The sequence below is a fragment of the Hipposideros armiger genome, unplaced genomic scaffold (genome assembly GCF_001890085.2).
Source record: "Hipposideros armiger isolate ML-2016 unplaced genomic scaffold, ASM189008v1 scaffold_17, whole genome shotgun sequence".
Lineage (NCBI taxonomy): Eukaryota > Metazoa > Chordata > Mammalia > Chiroptera > Hipposideridae > Hipposideros > Hipposideros armiger.
Genome location: NW_017731367.1, coordinates 5,735,280 through 5,754,901, shown reverse-complemented (window position 1 = coordinate 5,754,901; position 19,622 = coordinate 5,735,280). Strand labels below are relative to the sequence as shown.

Sequence of the window (19,622 nt, the reverse complement as noted above, 5' to 3'; positions counted from 1 at the left end):
CTGAATTTGTGTGTGGTAATTTAAAAATATATACACATATTCTTCAATACACTTTTCTTCAGGAGGTGGGGCTTAATTCCTCTCTTGTTGAGTATGGACTTCACAGAGTGGTTATATCTAATCGAACATGGCACAAACAGTGAAGTGTGACTCCTGAGGGTAGGTCACAAAAAACCCTGTGGCTTCCATCTTGCTCTCTAGCATCTCCTGCCCTAGAGAAGCCGGCTGCCAGGGTGCAGCTCTATGGAAAGGCCCACGCGGTGAGTTAGGAGCTTCTCGCCAGCAGCCATGAGGATGATCCGTCTCAGAAGCAGAGCCTCCTGATGACTGAAGCCCAGGCAAGCTTCCTGACGTGACTGCACAAGTCCCGAGGCCAAAACCACCCAGCTAACGACCTCTAAATTCTGATCTGCAAGCTAGGAGATGAACACTGCTCAAGTCCATTAGCTTTTGGGTAACGGGTTTTGCATTAATAATTACCTAATACAGTATGTTTTTAAATTTTATAATCTTATTATTTTTATTTGAAATTTAATATTTTTTTAATTTGGAAAATATGAAATCAATAGCTTAAGTTTTTAAGTACCAGTTAAATATAAAAGATATGATTGACTTGCCTCTTATTGCTTCTCTTACTCCTAACTGGAAGCAGAGTTTTTCAAAACAGATGAAGTCATTTCCACAATAGTATTAATAGATAAGCCATTCAGAAAACCGTTATGATTTATTCTTACTTCCTGAAGAGCATGTATAATACGGTCTCTGTGCAAAAGGAAAACATACATGAGCATTTGTCCCTTCCAAAGTTAACGCATTCCAAAGATGGCTAAGTTAGTGAATTGAACTATATTTTTACATAAAAATTTTACAACCAGTTACAATATAATTGTGTTCAGTACCTGCTAACTTCTGGATGTAGTTCAGCCAGTGTATTCACGATCTTGGTAAAGCTACGTAGGTTCAATGTATTTGGAGGTATGAATTGAGCAGGTGTATCAGGTAATGAATTAGTAGATTCAGTCTGTTTACAATTCTTCTTGACACACTAAAAAAGCATTTTAAAAGCTTTTTAAAAATCAGTACCCATTACACAGAGACGATCCAGCTTATTCAATTAAAATATATTTTATATTACACTTAAAATAGTAAAATTAAAATAGTAATTACAATATTAATTAAAAATTGTAAAATCAAAAGTCCTAACAAATTTACTTTGATTTGGGATTATATACCAAGAGATTTACTTGTGCTGTGTTCAGGGCCATGCATTACAGAAATGGCCAACATGTTTTCTTATAGCAGTGATAAAGTACATGAGGCTATGTTTAAAGACAACTTTCTCAGCTGGGATTCCTCATCTGAGCCACAGAACACAAATTACATTAACGATTTTCTCCATTTCCCCAAAGACAGGATGTAACTAGTTCCACTCCAGACAGATAGGACAGAGCTTAATTCATTACATACAATGCATATTTTTAGGCTTAGGGCATGAAGGCTTAATTCTCTTACCCAACCTGACAGAGAAAAACTGATCTATATGGTAGTTATAAATATTCTACATCTTATTCACTAACTATGTAATGAATACAAACTATCTGCCCAGAACTGTACCACATGCTGGAGGGTAACGGGGAGCGGGGGGGAAATTAGTGATAGAAAACAGAACCCCCTCCACTTATGGATCTTATAATCCAATTGAAGGCAAAATTAAAATGATCAATTAATATTAACCAGGCAAGTAGGTTATAAATTGTATGAAACAATTGTAAATCTCATAAAAGTTCAAGAAAAGAAGAGCTGAGGGTTTTTCCTCCCTCCCTGATTTTTCTTTTTTCCTAAATTTTATTAGTTTCAGGTGTAGAGCTGAGGTTTTAAAGCCTATTAAAAATCAGGATAAGATATATAAAATATTAGATCTGCCACATCAGAATATGATCGATTTTACTTATTTGCTATTGCTTCATCTCCTTCACTAGATTTAAGCTAAGAGCTGAGTTTTGTCTGTTTTGTTCCCTGCTGCTTTTCCAGTGCCCAGAATAGTGTACCTAATTGGTATGTAATAAGTGCTTGTTAAATAAATAAAACTTTGAGATGTAATCATTTAAGTGATAGTTAAAACCACAAAGAGGATGAGATTTCCACAACAGAGCCAAATTACTGGTAACCAACAAGGATGGCTCCTATTTATTGAGTACATTCCATGCCAGGTACAGTTGTAAGAGTTTTTCCGTGTTAACTCATTTAAACTTCACAACAGTTGGAAGGTCAGAACTAAGGAACGGGAGCTCAGATCAAAGGTTATGAAGCCCCTCAGCCACGTGACAAGTAGGTGGCAGAGCCAGGTTACAGTGTGTTCTTCCCCTATCACTATTCTGCCTCTAAATGAATATAATGAATAAATGTTGAGAATCAAAGAAAAAGAAAGGTGACAAGAAATTGCTAGAAAGGTATAGGAACTTGCGAGAACAGTTTAACGAAGCTGGTAATGGCAGCCTCTGTGCCCATGAACTCTGAGTCAACAAGCTCCTCCCCAGCCCCCGGTGCCCCATCTATACCACACAGCCTTCCCTCGGCCACTCCAGGGACCACTGCCCCAGCTGACTGGAGCACGAGTGCTGGCACCTGAGCACCAGAGGCACAGGCTGGGCCGTCAGGGTCCCAGTCTGCAGAATAAGGAACAGGAACACAGCGAGAACGAGTTAGTCAAGTGACAGGAGCTTGAACTGAAAACGCTGTCAAGTTAGAATTAAGCAAAAGAAAGCCAAAAGGAGGAAGAGAAAGCCATGCGCACACAGAAAAAGCCAGTGCACAGGGAGAGGCAGAAGAACAGCGCACACCAGGGTGCAGAGGCAAGAAGTCATTTCTACCATGTGAGAGAGGAGCGGGGAGCCACAGCTCCGTCTCCAGTTGAGGACCGTGGGTAGGCCCCCCAGTTGTACTTTGTTTCCTTCTTTCCTACAGTGGATGGAGGTTATGTACCAAAAAACGCATCCTAAACATGAAGTGTCGCTGAGATGAAAGGAGAAGAGTTTCAAGAAAGGGATGATCAAGCTTCAGATAGGCCAGATGGTCAAAAAGAAGGTAGAGGGGGAAACACCAATAAAAAGATTGCTAGAGACAACAGAGAGGGCAGTTAACAGTTTACAGACTAAAGTCCGATTATCAGGATGAAGAAGAGAAACAAAGAAATCAAGACATTAGACGTAAACTACTGTATTTCCCCACATATAAGACACACCCTTTTTCGAAAAATTTTGGGTCTAAAAACTGGGTGTGTCTTATACAGTGGTTGTAGATTTTTTTTTTAACTTGCATTTCCCACTTTTTTTGCACTTGTTTTTGCGCTCATACAACAACTGTATAAGATGCACCCAGTTTTTAGACCCAAAATTTTTCGAAAAAAGGTGTGTCTTATACATGGGGAAAGACTTGTTTGGGATGTTTGGCAGTAAAAACACAGGACAAACAGAGATGGAGCTTCAAAAGAATGAAAAGTCAAGTGAAACCATTGCCAGGATTAGGAAGAGTTGTGCATGAGTGTGAGTAGAGAGAGGTCTGCAAGTGGAAATGGAGTCACTGATGGTACAGAAAAGGAATGGGATAACTCCAAGAGGAGTCATGGAACGGTGGGATAAAGACTAGAAGAGATCCCTTTATCTTATTCAACAAATATTTATTCTTTCATTTATTTATTAAAAAGGGATTTGCTCTAATCTATAGATTCAAAATAATCCCAATAAAAATCAAAGTAGGAGTTTTTGGTAGATACTGACAAGTTGAATTATAAAATTTATACTGAAAGACAAAGGGAGTAGACAAGCCAAAACAATTTTGAAAAAGAAAAAAGCTGGAGGACTCATTCTACCAGATTTTAAGACTTACTATAAAGCTACAATCGTCAAGCTAATATTGGTAGAGAGACAAACATCGATGGAAGAGAACAGTCTTGAAGCAGACCCACACAGATATGGTCAACTGATTTTGGACAAAGGTGCAAAGACAATTCAGTGGAGACAGGATAGTCTTTTTAAGAATGATGCTGGAACAATTCCTTATGTAAAACAAAAACAAACACAAACAAGAAACAAAAAAGCCCCACTTTAATTCACCCCCACACATTATACAAAAACTCACTCAAAATCTCTGTGACCATGGATTTCTTAGATACAACACTAAGAGCACAAGTTAAAAAATAAAAAACTGGTAAATGGTACTTCATCAAAATTAAAAACTCCTGCTCTGAGAAAGACACCATTAAATGAATGAAAAGACAAAGTATAGGCTAGGAAACAGTATTTGCAACTCACAAATCTATCTGATCAAGAATTTATATTCAGAATATAAAAAAAATTCTCAAAACAGTAATAAGAAAACCAATAACCCAATAAAAATGGTGAAAATATGACTAGGAATGAACTGCTGATACATACAACAACATGAATCAATCTCAAATGCATTAAGGTAAGTGAAAGAAGCCAGACTAATAAGGCTACATGCTATTCCATTTACATGACATTCTGGAAAACATAAAAATATAACAGGAAACAGAGCAGGGCACAAGAGAATGTTTTGGAATGAGGGGCTGTTCTCTATCTTGACTGGTGGTTACATGCCTATATGCATTTCTGTAAACACACAGACACCAAAAAGAGCGAATTTCACTATATGTAAATGTTTAGAAAAATCGGTGGAATGCCTACAGGATGCCACAGGCATTTTGCCGAGCCACGGAGAGTGAAGAGTTAACAAGGCAATGTCGTCATTTTCCACATGGTGTTTAAGGCCTCAGTGAGGTAAAGGTGAGAGCATATATAATAAAATGACGACATTTTATGGCTTTGACAATCACGAGATAAGGTTAGCTGTGATAAAAAGCATGAAGGAGTACTGTCCAAGAAGAGAGACAAAAGGACTGCAAGGCACTGGCAGAGCCCTGGTTCAAGTTAAAAGGAAATGAGTTTTCTGGAGCTGGGTCTGCAAAGATCTACATTCCCCCAGGAACTGGCGTTGTACAAACACGGATTAGGGAGGATTTAAGGTTAAAAACGATTCAGATGAACGTTTTCATTCCCACTTCCAGATTGCTGGTTTTAGAGTTATTTGTTCTCCAAAGCTACTTATTGCAATACAGCACATACCAACACCCTCTAAGAAAACTAACCTTCTGGTCCAAATGGAAGAACTCACTGTCTTGCTCAGATCCCAGCTGCCTTGGCCGAGTTCTGGGCAATCTAGAAATGGAGGAAGCTGAGTTGATTTCTTTGCTGGTCCTTTTCTCTAAAATATTCAAACTAGCTCTATGTCCATTTCTGGAGGAAAGTGGTGATATACAATCTCCAGGAGTTTTAACAAGCCGCACATTTACTGATTTTCCATTTATTTCTATCCCATTCATTTCTTTCACAGCCATCTTTGCATCAGTGTTTCTTTTTAAAGCAAGAGATGCATATCTAAAATATAAAAGCACAAAAAAAGTATGTGATCTTAAGTGACTCCATTTAAGACAAAATTAAACACCTATTTTTAATAAATTTCAAACCCAACTACAAATAGGATCCTTTCTTATTGATAAAGATTTTAATATCTGAAACAAACAGTATCATTTTCAGTGCTAAAACAGTAAAGGCATTTCCACTGAACTATCGCCATTATGATTTGATACTTCTGCATGTCCTGGCAATGTCACAAAACAGAAAGTGGCAACAGACATATGAATGTATGTAGATGACATAGCTATCTACCTAAAAAATATAAAAACATCAACTAAGAATTACAATTAAAATTAAAGATAAAATTTTCTGAGCACCTGCTATATGCCAGGTTTCATTTCTATTGCTTTACTCACTTCAATAAGGGTTCACAGCAATGCAATGAAGGTACAGGTGTTATTATCCTTACGTTATGGATAAAGAGCCTGAGGTACTGAAATTTTAAGTAATTTGCCCAAATTTATTCAGCAAGTTATTGATGGGAGTTGGGAACTGAACCCAAGCCATCAGGCTGTAGAGCCCATTTTCTTAACTAATGTACTCTACTGCCCTATGAAATAAAGTGCACAAAATTCAGGACCTCTCCTATATATCATTAGTAACAAGTTAAAAAGTATAACAAAAGAAAGGTCTGATGAGCAGCATCAATTAAGGATTGCAGCTATCTGTCGATGTGTGTCTCTCTGCTAGGCTAGGAAAGCCAGTGGGCACGGCCCGAGTGACCACTACTTGGTTGATGTCTAGTACAGAAAATCTGGTACACAGCAGACGCCTAGTAAACACACATGTATTGGATTTGGAAAACATACCTGTAATTAGAAGAATCATAAATTGAAATTTCAGAAACTTGGTATTTCTGGAAATGAGATCTTAAGTCAGCCTAAAAGAGAAATAAAAGTTTGTGAAAGGTATAAAAAACCCAAACAACCAAAACGTGAGTACTTAATAGATCTGAAAAGAAAGCTCAGGAAGTACAGCCTGGCATACCTCGGACACTGAGGGGCAGAGACCGCCAACATGTATGAAGTAACCTTTATCTCGTCGTAAGGGCTCAACACTCTCTTTCTCTGTTTGTAGAAAAACATATGACCATTACTGTATGAATATTTTTAAAAGAAAGTGTGAAAATTGTTAAATATTTTAGTTTCCATTAGCAAATAGCAGCACTAGACTGAAGACCAAGAGCCTGCGATCGTTTTAAGATTTAATATTTCTGGGCCTTAATCATACTGTCTTAAAAATAAAGAGGTTGGATTCGTTGATAGTTAAGTCTCCTGTAGCTCAGAAATGGATCAATAACATCTAAACAGAGTAATCAATTACATCATAACCAAGAAAGTGTCTTCCATCTGGTTCAGAGAAGTGCTAGCTAAGCTGCTGGATGGGCACAGGATCCTAACACAGCCCCCAAAATTCTGGCCAGGGCTCTCTTACGTATATTCCTTTGCTGGGGAAAATCACACCAAGGAAACCTTTAGATCAGACAAATATCAATAGCTGACATATAGCTTTGTGGTAATGGTAATGTCACACAAGAAAAGGCTGGGGAGACAAATAATTTAGATAGCACTATTTCGGAAATCACAAACATTAGGATTATATATTTTTTTCTTGTTTGAGAAAAGGACTGCATTTTCACAGTCTCTATTTTGAATAGAACCTGGTCTGAAATCAAAAAGGATTCACTGAATTAACATTCTTTCAAGTTACTATCAAAACCTACAACTGGCACATGGGCAGGGGGGTACACAATACATATTTGTTAAGTGAATTCTTAAAGTAGCTTTATGTTTTATAATTTTTGTATAATGGGATATTTATAATTTTTTTCACTAAATAATAATAAATAATAAACACTTATTGAGTGCTTCCTATATTGCAGGCAATATGCCAAGCACTTTATACACATCATCTCATGTAACGCTCACAACCACCCTGTGAGGTATAACTGTTATCATTTCCATTTTCTAGAGGAGGATATTGAGGTCTTAGGAGTTGAGGTCACAAATCTAGCAAGTGGTGGTGCTGAAATTCAGGCAGAATCCTTCATCTCTAGGCGATAATGCGTAACCTTCTTCATTAACCTACTTCATTTAACTTGCTTAGCTCTTTGGTTTACAATGTGCTGTATAGAGACAAAGGTGAAACTAATTATCTATCTTGATATTTTTACATTAGGGTGAGGAGGGAGCAAGGAGCTCCAGTGAGCAGGAATCAGGAGACAGGCATTCTCCCATCCTCTCACCTTGTACTAGGTTCAATACAATACATCTAGTGAATACCCACGGGCTGAGTGAGCGCTGTGCCTGGCCCTGGGGAGAAGCAGTGAACAAAACATAAAAAATCCCCGACTGAGCTACTATGTGAGTGTGGGAAGGCAGTCAACACATCAAGTAAGCAAAATACACAGTGGGTGATAAGTGATACGGAGAAAAATGCAAGGAAAAGACAGTAGTTACAATAAACTAGATGATATAATGCCATTTATTTTAAACTGTATATGTGTATTAAATATATGCATAAAATCACATAAAAGAATGGTAAAGAATATTAATAATGATTATTTCAGGTTAGACTTCAGGTAATTTTAATTTTTTATACTTTTATATTTTATTTTAAAATATCACTAAGAATTATTTATACAAGCAGGAAAAAAATAAAACTATTGCTATTATGTAAAATAAAACAAAAATCCACGTAAGTATAGATGAAAAATAAGTATAATAGCATATTATTATTAGAAATGATAGAAGGGCAATAATCACAGATACTAGAGGAAATTCCAACTATCAGAAGCAATTAAGGACTATCTAAAGATGAAAACATTCCTGAAACAGACTAAACTATTAGAGGGAGGGAAAGCAGTTTTCCTCTGCAATGTCAGTTTGACAGGCTGTCCTGGTTGCCAGATGGGAGCGTGGACCACGTGCACGGCTGGCCGTGCCTGCCGAAGGCCTAAGGAGGAGACTGCATGCCCTGAGGGAGAGCGGCTCGGGCCTAAAGCAGGGCAGAGAGCACTGCGCCTCCACCTGTGAACTAAACCCTGCATGTAAGCTTTCAGCGGACAGTTTTCTGAAAGAGAAATGAACATTTTAACTAATCTACTCTTTAAAAAACTGACCTCCAAATGGCTACCTTTCTCATTTTTCATATGTATAAAAAAAAGCCACACACAAAGCCACACGGAGTAACTCTAGGTTACTCCGTCTCCTAGAGTAACACAGCAGACGTATGCACTATTGTACACAGGAGCTCGGTTAGGGTTTTGTAGTAAATTGTTAAAAACCAACCTCGTGTAACCTTCAGGTCCCCTCCACCTTGTTCTATTGCGTTTTCTTGTATTCCTGAGAAGTCAACTCCTATCAGGTTCTCTTCAGCATCAAACCAGTCTTCACTCATTTCTTGATAATTTTTGCAGTCTGAGACAGTGAACACAAGTAGCTATGAATTATGTATAATGTTTACCCCTCTGAGAAGTTATTGAAAAAGCTTCTCAGAATGAATCAGCATGATCACAATTACTAGTTATATATATAAATGTAAAAAATAGATACTGTATTAGCAAAATAAGAGACCCAAATATAAAGATTTTGAGAAGTGATTTTCAGCAGTCCATGAATAAAAAGAACTTTTCAGTTTGAGATCTCTGCTTCCCAGTTTTCCTTTAATTAACACTGACTCCTAGCCTTACTTATCTGATTTTTTTTTTTTTTTTTTTTTTTTATTTTTATTGGGGAATTGAGGGGATGGGAACAGTGCTGGGGAATTGGGGGAAGGGGAACAGCTGAGCCATCCTGCTACCTGTTGGCAGCTCAGCGGCTGCTCAGCTCGGGCTGGACTCGAACCGCTGTTGCTCAGAGCTCAAACTCTTGAGCGAGCGAGCTCTTAACCAACTGAGCCACTCGGCCAGCCCTACTTATCTGATTTTTAAATTATCCTTTATCAAACAAGAGATTTATATTATCTTTCTACACAGACTAACAGTAAATGTCTTTAAAAAGGAATTAAGCAGTCCTGCAGCTCTTTATTTCATTAAAAGTGGAATTAATGATCTTTTCGGAATGATCATAATTATCTCTTTTCATAGAGGATAAAATTTAAAAAATACACTCCATTTACAGAGATACAAATTAGACAGAAGGAAGAATTTTCAGGTTGGAAAACATGATCCAGAAGAATAAAAGTCTGTATTATTATTTGGCATTATCAGGTATATGAAGAAACCTTTAAGATGTTAAGTATATGTAAAAAGAATGTACTTAACATTCATAATCAGAATGAAGCCTTTCAGTCAACCAAGAATATTTATTCTGATTTTCTGAATGGGCACTAGGGATATTTTAAGTTTTATTATTTGTTTTTTGGCGAAAACACAAAACAATACGTTTTTATACTGACCTTTATCATCAAGTTTTAGTTGATGAAAGTATACATCCATACCACCATTTTTTAAACTAGCTTCCTTGGGCAACATGCCTTGGTTGGGGTGACTAGTATCAGATGATAAAGACACCTGAGGATTAAAATAATAAACACAACGATAATAAATAAGGACCAATAGTTACGTGGCAGCAGTCTTCACTGGCACGAGCCCCCACAACATGGAAGGCTCAGAGTAAAGTCACCGCCCACCCACATTCACACGTGAGCTAATGGAATCTGTGTGACCTGCTGTACTCTGTCACACAGTCAAGAAGAATTAGGGTTTGAACCCAGTCTCTGTTATAGTGACTATATGCTAATGCTACCATTATTTAGCAAAGTGTGGCATACACACATAAGTAATTCAGATGATTTTTGGAGGGATACGTGTATTTCTCATATTAACATTTAACCAATTATATAATGTGTGCTAACGTATATCTCATATTTATGGGAAGTAATATTTCTTTCCCATATGTAACAGTAAGTTACTCTTTATATGTTAAGTTTATTTGAAAAGGATTGTGTAAAGAAAACTACAAAGCAAATAATGTTATAGGTAATACTTGGCTACGGAAAATTGTGAAGATGGCACAGAAGTAACTAAAATTTAGAAACACTATACTACCCGGCTTTCATGCAAAAGCTGTTAATTTAATGAGCCATGTATTAAAATGTAATCCCAACTTTAAATCCTGTTTTATAGCTAAAGCTTACAAAAATTATGTTATAGCTGCATTTTGTACTTTAAAAAATAATTTTATTGCTCTACCCCAAAATAAGCAGCTTATACCATTGCTATCATTACAATGATGAAACACAACCACTCCAGAACATTATGCCATTAAAAGGACAAGTTGTTTAAGCAAACTATGTAAGAAATTTGAGGATATAAAAATCTGGTTTTAGATCTGTTAATTCTTTGTGGATAACTGAGTTTATTTTTTTTAAAGAGTAGAACAAGGGAATAAACAAATTGCTAACGTAATTTACTTTTAATCATTTACATTAACAGAAAGGAATATAAATCAATCAAGCATTTCACTTTCCGCTTTGGAATGCATCTTCTTATATAAGACACCCAAATAATGCAACTTCAGGGCTAACACCAGAGTCAGAAAGTAGGAATGAGCCCCGTGGTCCTCCCCATGGCCTCCCTTGATAATAGAATGTAACTTATGTTTCTGTATCCCTTCACCATCTGCAGAGTGCTCTTCTTCCATAGACTGTCGTCTGACAAACACTTCCTTTGGGACTAAGAAAGGTTAAGAAAACCTATGAAAGACATTATAAAACATTATATTTCAATAAAGGAGGAATTAAAAGTTTGCCCTGTCTAAAATGAGTAAGATAATACTCTACCTCATGAGATGAATTTTCTAAGATACTAGTTTTTACCCTACTGCATCAACATGATGGTGGCCATAAGTCACAGTTTGCCAGAGACAGTCCAGGTTTGTAGCTGTTGTCATGATGAATTATTAACATCACTACCATTCATCCTCAGGTCTCCTAGTTTGATGATAAACTGTATGGTCACCCTACTCAACATAAGACTACTGACATCTGTTTGATCAGGACATCATGTTCCTTCCAATCGGTTACCACCCCTCAGCTGGTAGCACACAGCCAGTTGAGTGAAAAGAAGGATGTGAGAACTCCTGCAAATTAGTTTACTTTGCTTAAGCCATAAAATGAAAGATTTCCACTGATGAGCTACTTAAAATCTCACTTGGGAGAGTGTCTGTTTTAGGCTCGAAGAAACGTCAACATCACATGTACTTTGATTATCTAGTGCAGAATCTGCTCCTGAAAAGCTAAACAGATAAACATTTTATTAAAGAATTTATCAATGTTCTATATAAGGACCAAAACAGAAAACTTTTAAGTTAACTAAATTAAGCAATTTTTAAAATCTAATGAATTCTAAATTAGAAGAAATCATTACTTACGTATGTGTTTCTTTTTTCATTAGCTGAAAAGACAGAGAAGGGGAGAAAAATCTTTTAGTTTAAAATGTTCTGTCTAAATGAAGTAAAAATTTTGTTCCTAAAACATATATACATACCCTGGAAGCAAAAGTAGAGAAGGTAGATAATAATTTTGCTTCTACTGACAGTGGGGGCAGCTCTTCCAGTGGTATGCCCTTGTTTATTTTTTCTTTCAAATTCACATGTCTAACTTTTAAGTCTCCCAAAGCAGACAGTAGTGCTGATCCTAATTCCTTCTTAGAATTACTCGATAAATTGCTGTACAAAAGTTAAGTTCACAAAACTCATTTAGGCCCAAGTCATCCATTTAACTCTAATATTATATACTTAGTTCTATCAGATCTTTAGATTTTTTTCTTTTAAATGTCTAGTAAAAGAAAAGGAACCACAGATTTGTTTTTCTAGGGGCAGTACCAGCAACCCTCAATACATAAGCCAGGAATAATGTGATGGAATGTCGTGTGAAACTCTGCAACTGGCTTCATCCACACTTGGGACTTTACAAGAAACACCAGATCTATCTTTTTACTACATTCATCATCCCAACATGCACTGCTGACTCTCCATGAAATTCAAATGTATTGCTTTTTAAAGTCCAGTTTCAATCTACCCTTCATTTTGCCCTTCAAAAACGAAAATTGAAGAAATTTTCTAGAATACATTTAGAACTAGTGATAGATTTCTAATAAGACACAGATTTAAAATTAACAATCACCTATTTAATCCATGATTTTCCATTATAAGTTTGTAAATATCAATACAATGGTGATAACACATCTGAAACTGAACGTTTAAAAGGTGCATCTCTGCCTTGATGGCTCTTTGCATTGTATTCTGACAGCACTCCAAATTCTTCTCCATTTCTTTAGAAAGTTGAGGTTCCCTTTAAAATGAAAAATATGATTAGGTAAGATTCCAGGTAGTCTTCTCTGTTAATGACATGCCTCTAGACACAGATTTTAAGTTTGTTACATTTCCCTGTCAAGTTTAAAACAATTTCCACCGAACATGGAAAAGCTGTAGGAACACATTCCAGCTGCAGAAAACAAGGATGTCAAGAGTCAAGGCTAAATACAAGGCTGCCAAAAAAATGTATACACATTTTAAAAAAGGAAAACAACATATTAGAATTTGATAAACTTTGAACACCTCTTGTAATTGCAGAAGTCAAATGTGACTTGTATTCACCTTTGATTTCGGCATATATTACAATTTTAATTGTATTTTCCTTTCTTAAAATGTGTGTACATTTTTTTTGGCAGCCTCTGTGTATTCTTCTACAAGTGAAGGGAGTAATAATTCTCAAATTCATACTTTCTTTTACATAATAGAATTCCAAAGTAAAGTACTGACTTTACCCAGAATTAATAGGTTTTCAACCTAAACCAAGCTTTGGCCAACATTTTTTTAAAGTTATAAGCATTCTGGATAGAAACTTTTCTTAAATGGTATCTTTTTAATAGAAAATAGACATAATTTACATTTTTCTTAATAATTAAGGATTATAAGCAAATATTTTGCTGTGTTATTTTATCAAAAAGCCCCACATCACTACGTGTTTTGAACACACTTCTGCTACTAGTTGCCCCTCCCAGCTGTTCTCACTACGTCTGCCTTTGGAAACGAACTCTTCTAAATTTGATAGGGTTGGAGACTGAATTAAACTCATTAGAAGAATGAAGAAAAATGAAGAGCAGGAAAATGAATTTGGCTTCTCAGAGACTTCCCCTTTTCTCTCCCATCCCCCACTTCCTGATTTCTCCATTGTATTATGGATTATAAGGGTGTTTAATAAATGCAAAGTAAATTATACAATGAATTAAAATCAAGATTAAAATATCCCAGTATTTACTTCTTCATATATATGGCATTTTGCCAAGGTGCTATTCTGTTATGCTTTTCAGGGGGATTAAATAAAGAAAACTTGAGTAATTAAATCAGCATGGATTTGGGTTGAATAAATAAAAATCCATGAATTTCTAAAGGAATTATTGAGACTTGAATCTCAGTGAAAAAGCTTTAACATATTATCCTATTATTTATTTATTTGAAGGCAAATAGTGAAGCAGATGCTCTTTTACGGTCCCTTTAAAATATGAGGTGTTATAAAAAAAATACGGTGAATATTTAAATTAAAAAAAATTGTTACAGAAGACACATTGCCATTAATCCCCCTCAAAATACCCTCCGTCACTTCAAACACACATCCTGTCGTTCTTGCCACTTTCTGAAGCAGTTCTGAAAGTCCTTTTTCGTGTCTTTACTTCATCTTCCATCATGACAACACTCTGTGTCACACATCGCTTCTGGTATACGGCAATTTCTGTCCAACAGAACACATTATAGTGTGTTCTCATCCACCTTATTCACTGCATCTGGCACTGTGTGACTTCTGGCTCTTCCCCAAAGTCACAATGATTTGGGACATCAAGGCAGCCACGACAGCACAACTAAAGACACTCATGAAAGAGGACTTCCAGAACTGCTTCAGAAAGTGGCAAGAACAGGATGTGTGTTTGAAGTGAGGGAGAGTATTTTGAGGAGGATTAATGGCAATGTGTCTTCTACTGTAACAATTTTTTAAATTTAAACATTCACTGTATTGTTCATCAATACATCAATACAAGTGTAGTGTTCGATCACACCTTGTATTATTCTACATGGTTAAGTACCCCACAAAAAAATCAAATTATTATTTTGTATTTTTCTCCATGTGCTTATACATCTAAACTTACGTCTCAGGACGTTCCTTTAAGTCTGCAGTAGCAAATGTTTTTCTTAATTCCAGGGAACCCTGCAAACGATTTAAAATCAGATTAGAAATATATGACAAACAACACATCCTCTCTCTGGAGTTCCATGCTGGTAAAATGTAAAACCCAATTTCTAATTGACTTTGTGGCAAAAGCTGCCACCAGAAAAGGATAGGGCTGGCTGTAATCTATTTACCATTTCCCTTTATCCAGCATTTTCTCACAAAAGCCTCAGGAACCCCCGCTAAAATTTAATGGACCAAAACATTTACATGAGCATACCCTGCCTCTTTATATAAGTCAAATAAGTTCCTATTATTAATCATATTGGTTTTACCTTATTTAGAAAATTGCCATTAGGCTTGAAAATGTTATCTGAGAGAGATTTTCCCAGGGACCCCTTTGTCACAGCCATCTGTGTATCTTCGTTGTCTTGACCACATAACCAATCTGTGTTACAGGCCACACTTGTTTGTTTCTCGCTTTGCCATTCACCAGGCCATTTTCGATTCATCATGGTCATCTCTGTGTTGCTTGATGTGGACACCATGGAAGGTCTCGCACTTGTCGCTCTGCTGGTTGTGAAACAACCCCTAAAGTCAGTGCTAACGTCCACTGTCTGATTAACTGTGACTGTACACTGTGCTGCCCCTATCACGGACTCAGGGCATGTCCCTTCCACATCGTGAAAGCATTTATTTGTGGTATTGGCATTAGCAACTTTTAGGGAGTTATCTTCTTTTATTGCCTGATTATCTTTGACTCCAATCCTTGGTAGAACAAGGGAAAAATCTAAGGCTGGGTTAGGAATGTTTTGTAGGCTTTTATAATGTGAATATCCACAGGCAGAAATGACTGAATCATCAAATATAGAGGTCCACGAAGTTTGATAATCTTTATAGGGTTGTTGTAATGTCTCCAAAGCTCTGAACGGTGGTAATGTGTTAAGATCTTCAAGGTGTAACATTCTGTTCTCAACCTTTGCATTTCCACAAAAATCTTTCGTTTCAGTTACCTCAGATTTTATTTTGCAAGTATAAACCTTAGTTTTTAATGCTTTCTGAGGGTTCAAGAAACCAGTCTTAGATTGGTATCTCTGGTTTTCAGGAAGACTACTCAGTACAATTTCATCAGATGCTGTGTGGTACATTAAACTAGTCTCTTGTTCCTTATACTTTTCATACTTTGGTTCATGATATTCTCTTAACATAACAGAATTTTGAAATTTAGAGACAAGAGGTGAATCTTCTTGTCCATAAACATCAACTGAATCTAAAGAGATGCTAGTGCTTTCCAATTCAACATGATTAACTTCTAAGTTGCTAGCACATTTAATGTCATAACCTGAATTTCTTAATCCAACAACTTCCAGATTAGACATGTTTGATGTTTTTGCTCGGTCCAAAGATAAATGGTTACTTAGATATTCTGGTTCTTCCACAGTGTGGTATTCCTGCTGTACGTCTTCATCTTTATCATGCTTTCGCACATCTTCAGTTTCTTTATAATCATCATCTGAAATCTTGAAGATTCTTTCCAACCCAATAATCTTATTACCTTGATGTTCCAAAAGATCGAAAAACACCTCCTCCCTTTTCTGCATTTCAGAATCGAATTCTGAATCTGAAAGAAAAAGATTTTCATTCTTCAATTTTGAGTCTGAATACTGTGTGAAGAATGTTTCATTTAAGGAAGCATAGTCAGTACTGTCTTCAGACTCATCTGACGGATAGTGAAGACGCTCTGTGTTGGTGCCTGGACTCGCACTAAGATATGGCGCCAGCAAATCCATTTTGTCAATACTGCTGATATTTTTGTCATTAGTTCTTTGTTTTGGTGCTGAGAAATCCCAGTCATCAAGAAAAGTCCATCTGGCTTCATTACAACCATTGGAAGAGAATACATTTTCTTTCTTAGGATCAGAAGGCTCATCTATTTAAAAAAAGGATAAAATGTTAACAGCAGCAACATCACAGAATCTAAACAGTAGAAAAGACCTTAGTGGTGACCTAGTCCAAGCTCTTCCCAATGTAGAAATAGCTTTTACATTATCCATGGCAAACACCCCTTGTGATTGCTGCTATGGACTGAACTGTGTCCCCTCAAAATTCCTTTGTTAAAGTCCAAATTCCCAATGTGACAGTAATCCCAGAGGGGGCCTTTGGGAGGTGATCAGGCCTAGATGTGGTCATGAGGATGGGGCCCTCCAGAAGGCATAAATGCCTCAAGATGGGACAAGTGCTCTTTCTCCACCATGTGAGGACACTGCAAGAGGTAGCTGTCTATAAGCCAGGAAGAAAGATGTCACCAAAACCTGACTGTGCTGGCACCATGATTCGGACTTCCAGCCTCTGGAATTGTGAGAAAATTAACATCTAACATCTGTGGTTTAAGCACTGCCCTTCCCCCCTGCCCCCCAGTCTATGATATTTTGTTATAGCAGCCCCAGCTAAGATAGTAGCCAAGATTCGTCTTGAACTCTTTCAATGGCAAGGAGTTTACTACTTATAAGGCAGCCCACCCATCTGTAACATTTGAGTGTCTCCTAGCTCCAGCCTTCGGCACTGCAGGAACAAAGGAAAGGTGCTGCACTCAAATACTCATGGCTTTCCCAAGGGTCACAAACACGCAAAGCTCACATAATTGTAATATAGTTAAATGTGTGGACAGAGGGGTGGCGATGAGCAGGTAAGTGCTTAAGAAGAAAGGAGAAGCAGATTTCAGAGGAAACTTTTCATTTAAAATGTGTTTTGAAACAAAACAGATAGCTATCTTAGGCCAATCGAATAGCACACGCACAGTTAGCAGTGTGACAGAGCATGGCATTTCTGGCATGTTCTTTGTAAAGCGCCTTATCTGGAGTGAAATGGCTCCAAGGAGCGGCAGGAGCTATGATCAGAAAAAGGCCTTTCTTGGAGTGCTAAGGCGTCTGGCTCTTACTGTAAGGCTACGGGGGACTGCAGAAAGCTTCTTACAAGGGCAGTCATTGGAATGGAACTGAGTGTAGATACCCCTGGCAACAGTAAGAACGAAGGCTTGAAGGGGAGACTGAGGCAGCTAGACCCCAAGTGCAGGCGTGGACCTGGAGAAGACGCTGGTATCCAAGTCCCATAACTGACGAGACTGGGTGGTTGGTTGGGAATGGTAGATGAGAGAGAAAGAGATTAGTGACTTCAATTACTATTATTTTTTTTGCCTAAAGAACACAATCAGAAACACATTTTATATCAAGATCCAGTACACACATACATATATGTGTATGTATAAGTGAAACAAAAATTTTTACAAAACAGTAACTACTCCGACTATGTCCAATGTATTCTGGTATTTTCTAGTCTATTTTATTTTTTGAAAAAGCTGATCACAACCAGCTAAACTGATGTCATGACTCACCAGCGGGGCAATCACTTTAAGACATAAAGACTTACAACTTGGTATTACAGCTGGATGGGAATATTTGGAGCTAGAGAATAGGGTCATTGTGAACAAGAGTTGATTTAGAATATGAAAAGGAAAAGCAAGGGGGGAGAAGATAATGAGTTCATTTCCAGGCAAGTGGAGTTTGAGGTGAGTGAAAAGACACCCAGATTCAAATATCTAATAAGCTGTTTAATTATGGGGCTGGAGCTAAGGAAATCAGTGCTAGCTACAATTATAAACTCATGGGTTGACTGTGCTTTTCTTAGGGATTTGTATGGGTATTTGTTATATATTCTGGATACTAATTATTTGTTTTTCATATTTATAAGTGAACTTTTCGTAGTTTGCTTATTTTTTAACTTTTTGTAATATCTTATCATACCATGGTTTTTAAGATCATTTAGTTAAATGGATCAGTTTTTTCTTCTCTCACTTCTGGGTTTTGTTCCTCTGGCCCTCCCTACCACATGATTATAAAGTATTCTTTTATAATTTATTCTAATTCTCTCTGTGTGTAACACTTAGCCATGTCACACTATGTAGATTTTTTCTCCATAGTGTAAGGTAGGAATCTAACTTAATTTTTTCCCAAAATGGATGGTCGATTGCCTTACAACCATTTGCTGAATAATCCACTACTTCCCTTCTCACTTGAAATAGCATTTTTATCATATTCTAAAGTCCTCTTAATATTTAACCCACATATATGCATAAGCACATAAAAGTTTAGCCAGCTTGCTTTTTATTTCTTGTTTTCTCTTCTACCATTACCACAGAAAAATAAATTTCACATTTGTGTGGAGACAAAACATACAACTTGGATAGCAGAGGTCAACCCGCCCACTTTCTACATACGGCCTCTGTACCTGTCACAAGTTCCCGAAAGCCTGGCTGGACAGAAGCCCTCTCGTCTGGTTCCCCTTCCCCTCTGTAAACCTTCCATTTCGCTGAGAGCTCCTGTGTAGGCTGCCCATATTCACCAAAAATCACCTGGGTGAGTTTGCCAAGTTAAAACATGCTGAATCTTACCACATGACTGGGAGGGAAGCTTAAAAAGTAGCAACACCAGAGGGGGAACTATCTAGCCCAGTTATTTTCATACCTCGCTCCACCCGGAATAAAGCCAGCTGGCCGGTTCCCTCACCTTTTTGGCTGCTTCCTCCATTACTGTGGTGGCCTTCACCAGAAGCTGTCTCCACCACTGCAGTGGCCTGCATCTCTCAAGGGTGTATATTCTAGAACAGGTATAAATATTGAACTATTTTTATACTTGGCATTATATTTTAAAAATATTAGAAAAATAAGTATTTGATAAAGTGGCAATGATAGTCAAAGATTCCAATATAAGAGGGCTAATAAACAAAACTGATAGAACATTTGAACAACTTTTTAAAAGTATAAATTGACAGCTACAGAAAAGACTGTACTATTTAAACACACAAGGTATTCTTTTAAAATTTCCAAGGAACATTAAACCCACAATGTATTAGGCCACCAAAAAAGTCTCAATCCAAAAAATAGAGTATTAAAGGTATAATATGACC

General features: G+C 37.0%; 1 protein-coding gene across 1 annotated transcript; it reads right to left on the bottom strand.

Moving 5' to 3' along the window:
- Positions 1–623: 623 nt before the first annotated feature.
- On the bottom strand, positions 624–19,295 carry RBM44 (RNA binding motif protein 44). Its single transcript, XM_019628698.1, has 14 exons — positions 19,223–19,295; positions 14,996–16,590; positions 14,641–14,699; positions 12,621–12,788; positions 11,983–12,163; positions 11,867–11,889; positions 11,647–11,731; positions 9,891–10,005; positions 8,783–8,911; positions 6,480–6,559; positions 6,302–6,372; positions 5,165–5,453; positions 900–1,045; positions 624–762 (listed from the first exon to the last, which is right to left on the bottom strand). Exons 1-14 carry the CDS (start codon positions 19,293–19,295, stop codon positions 639–641), a joined length of 3,138 nt encoding a protein of 1,045 aa, XP_019484243.1. The 3' UTR covers positions 624–638.
- Positions 19,296–19,622: the final 327 nt, after the last annotated feature.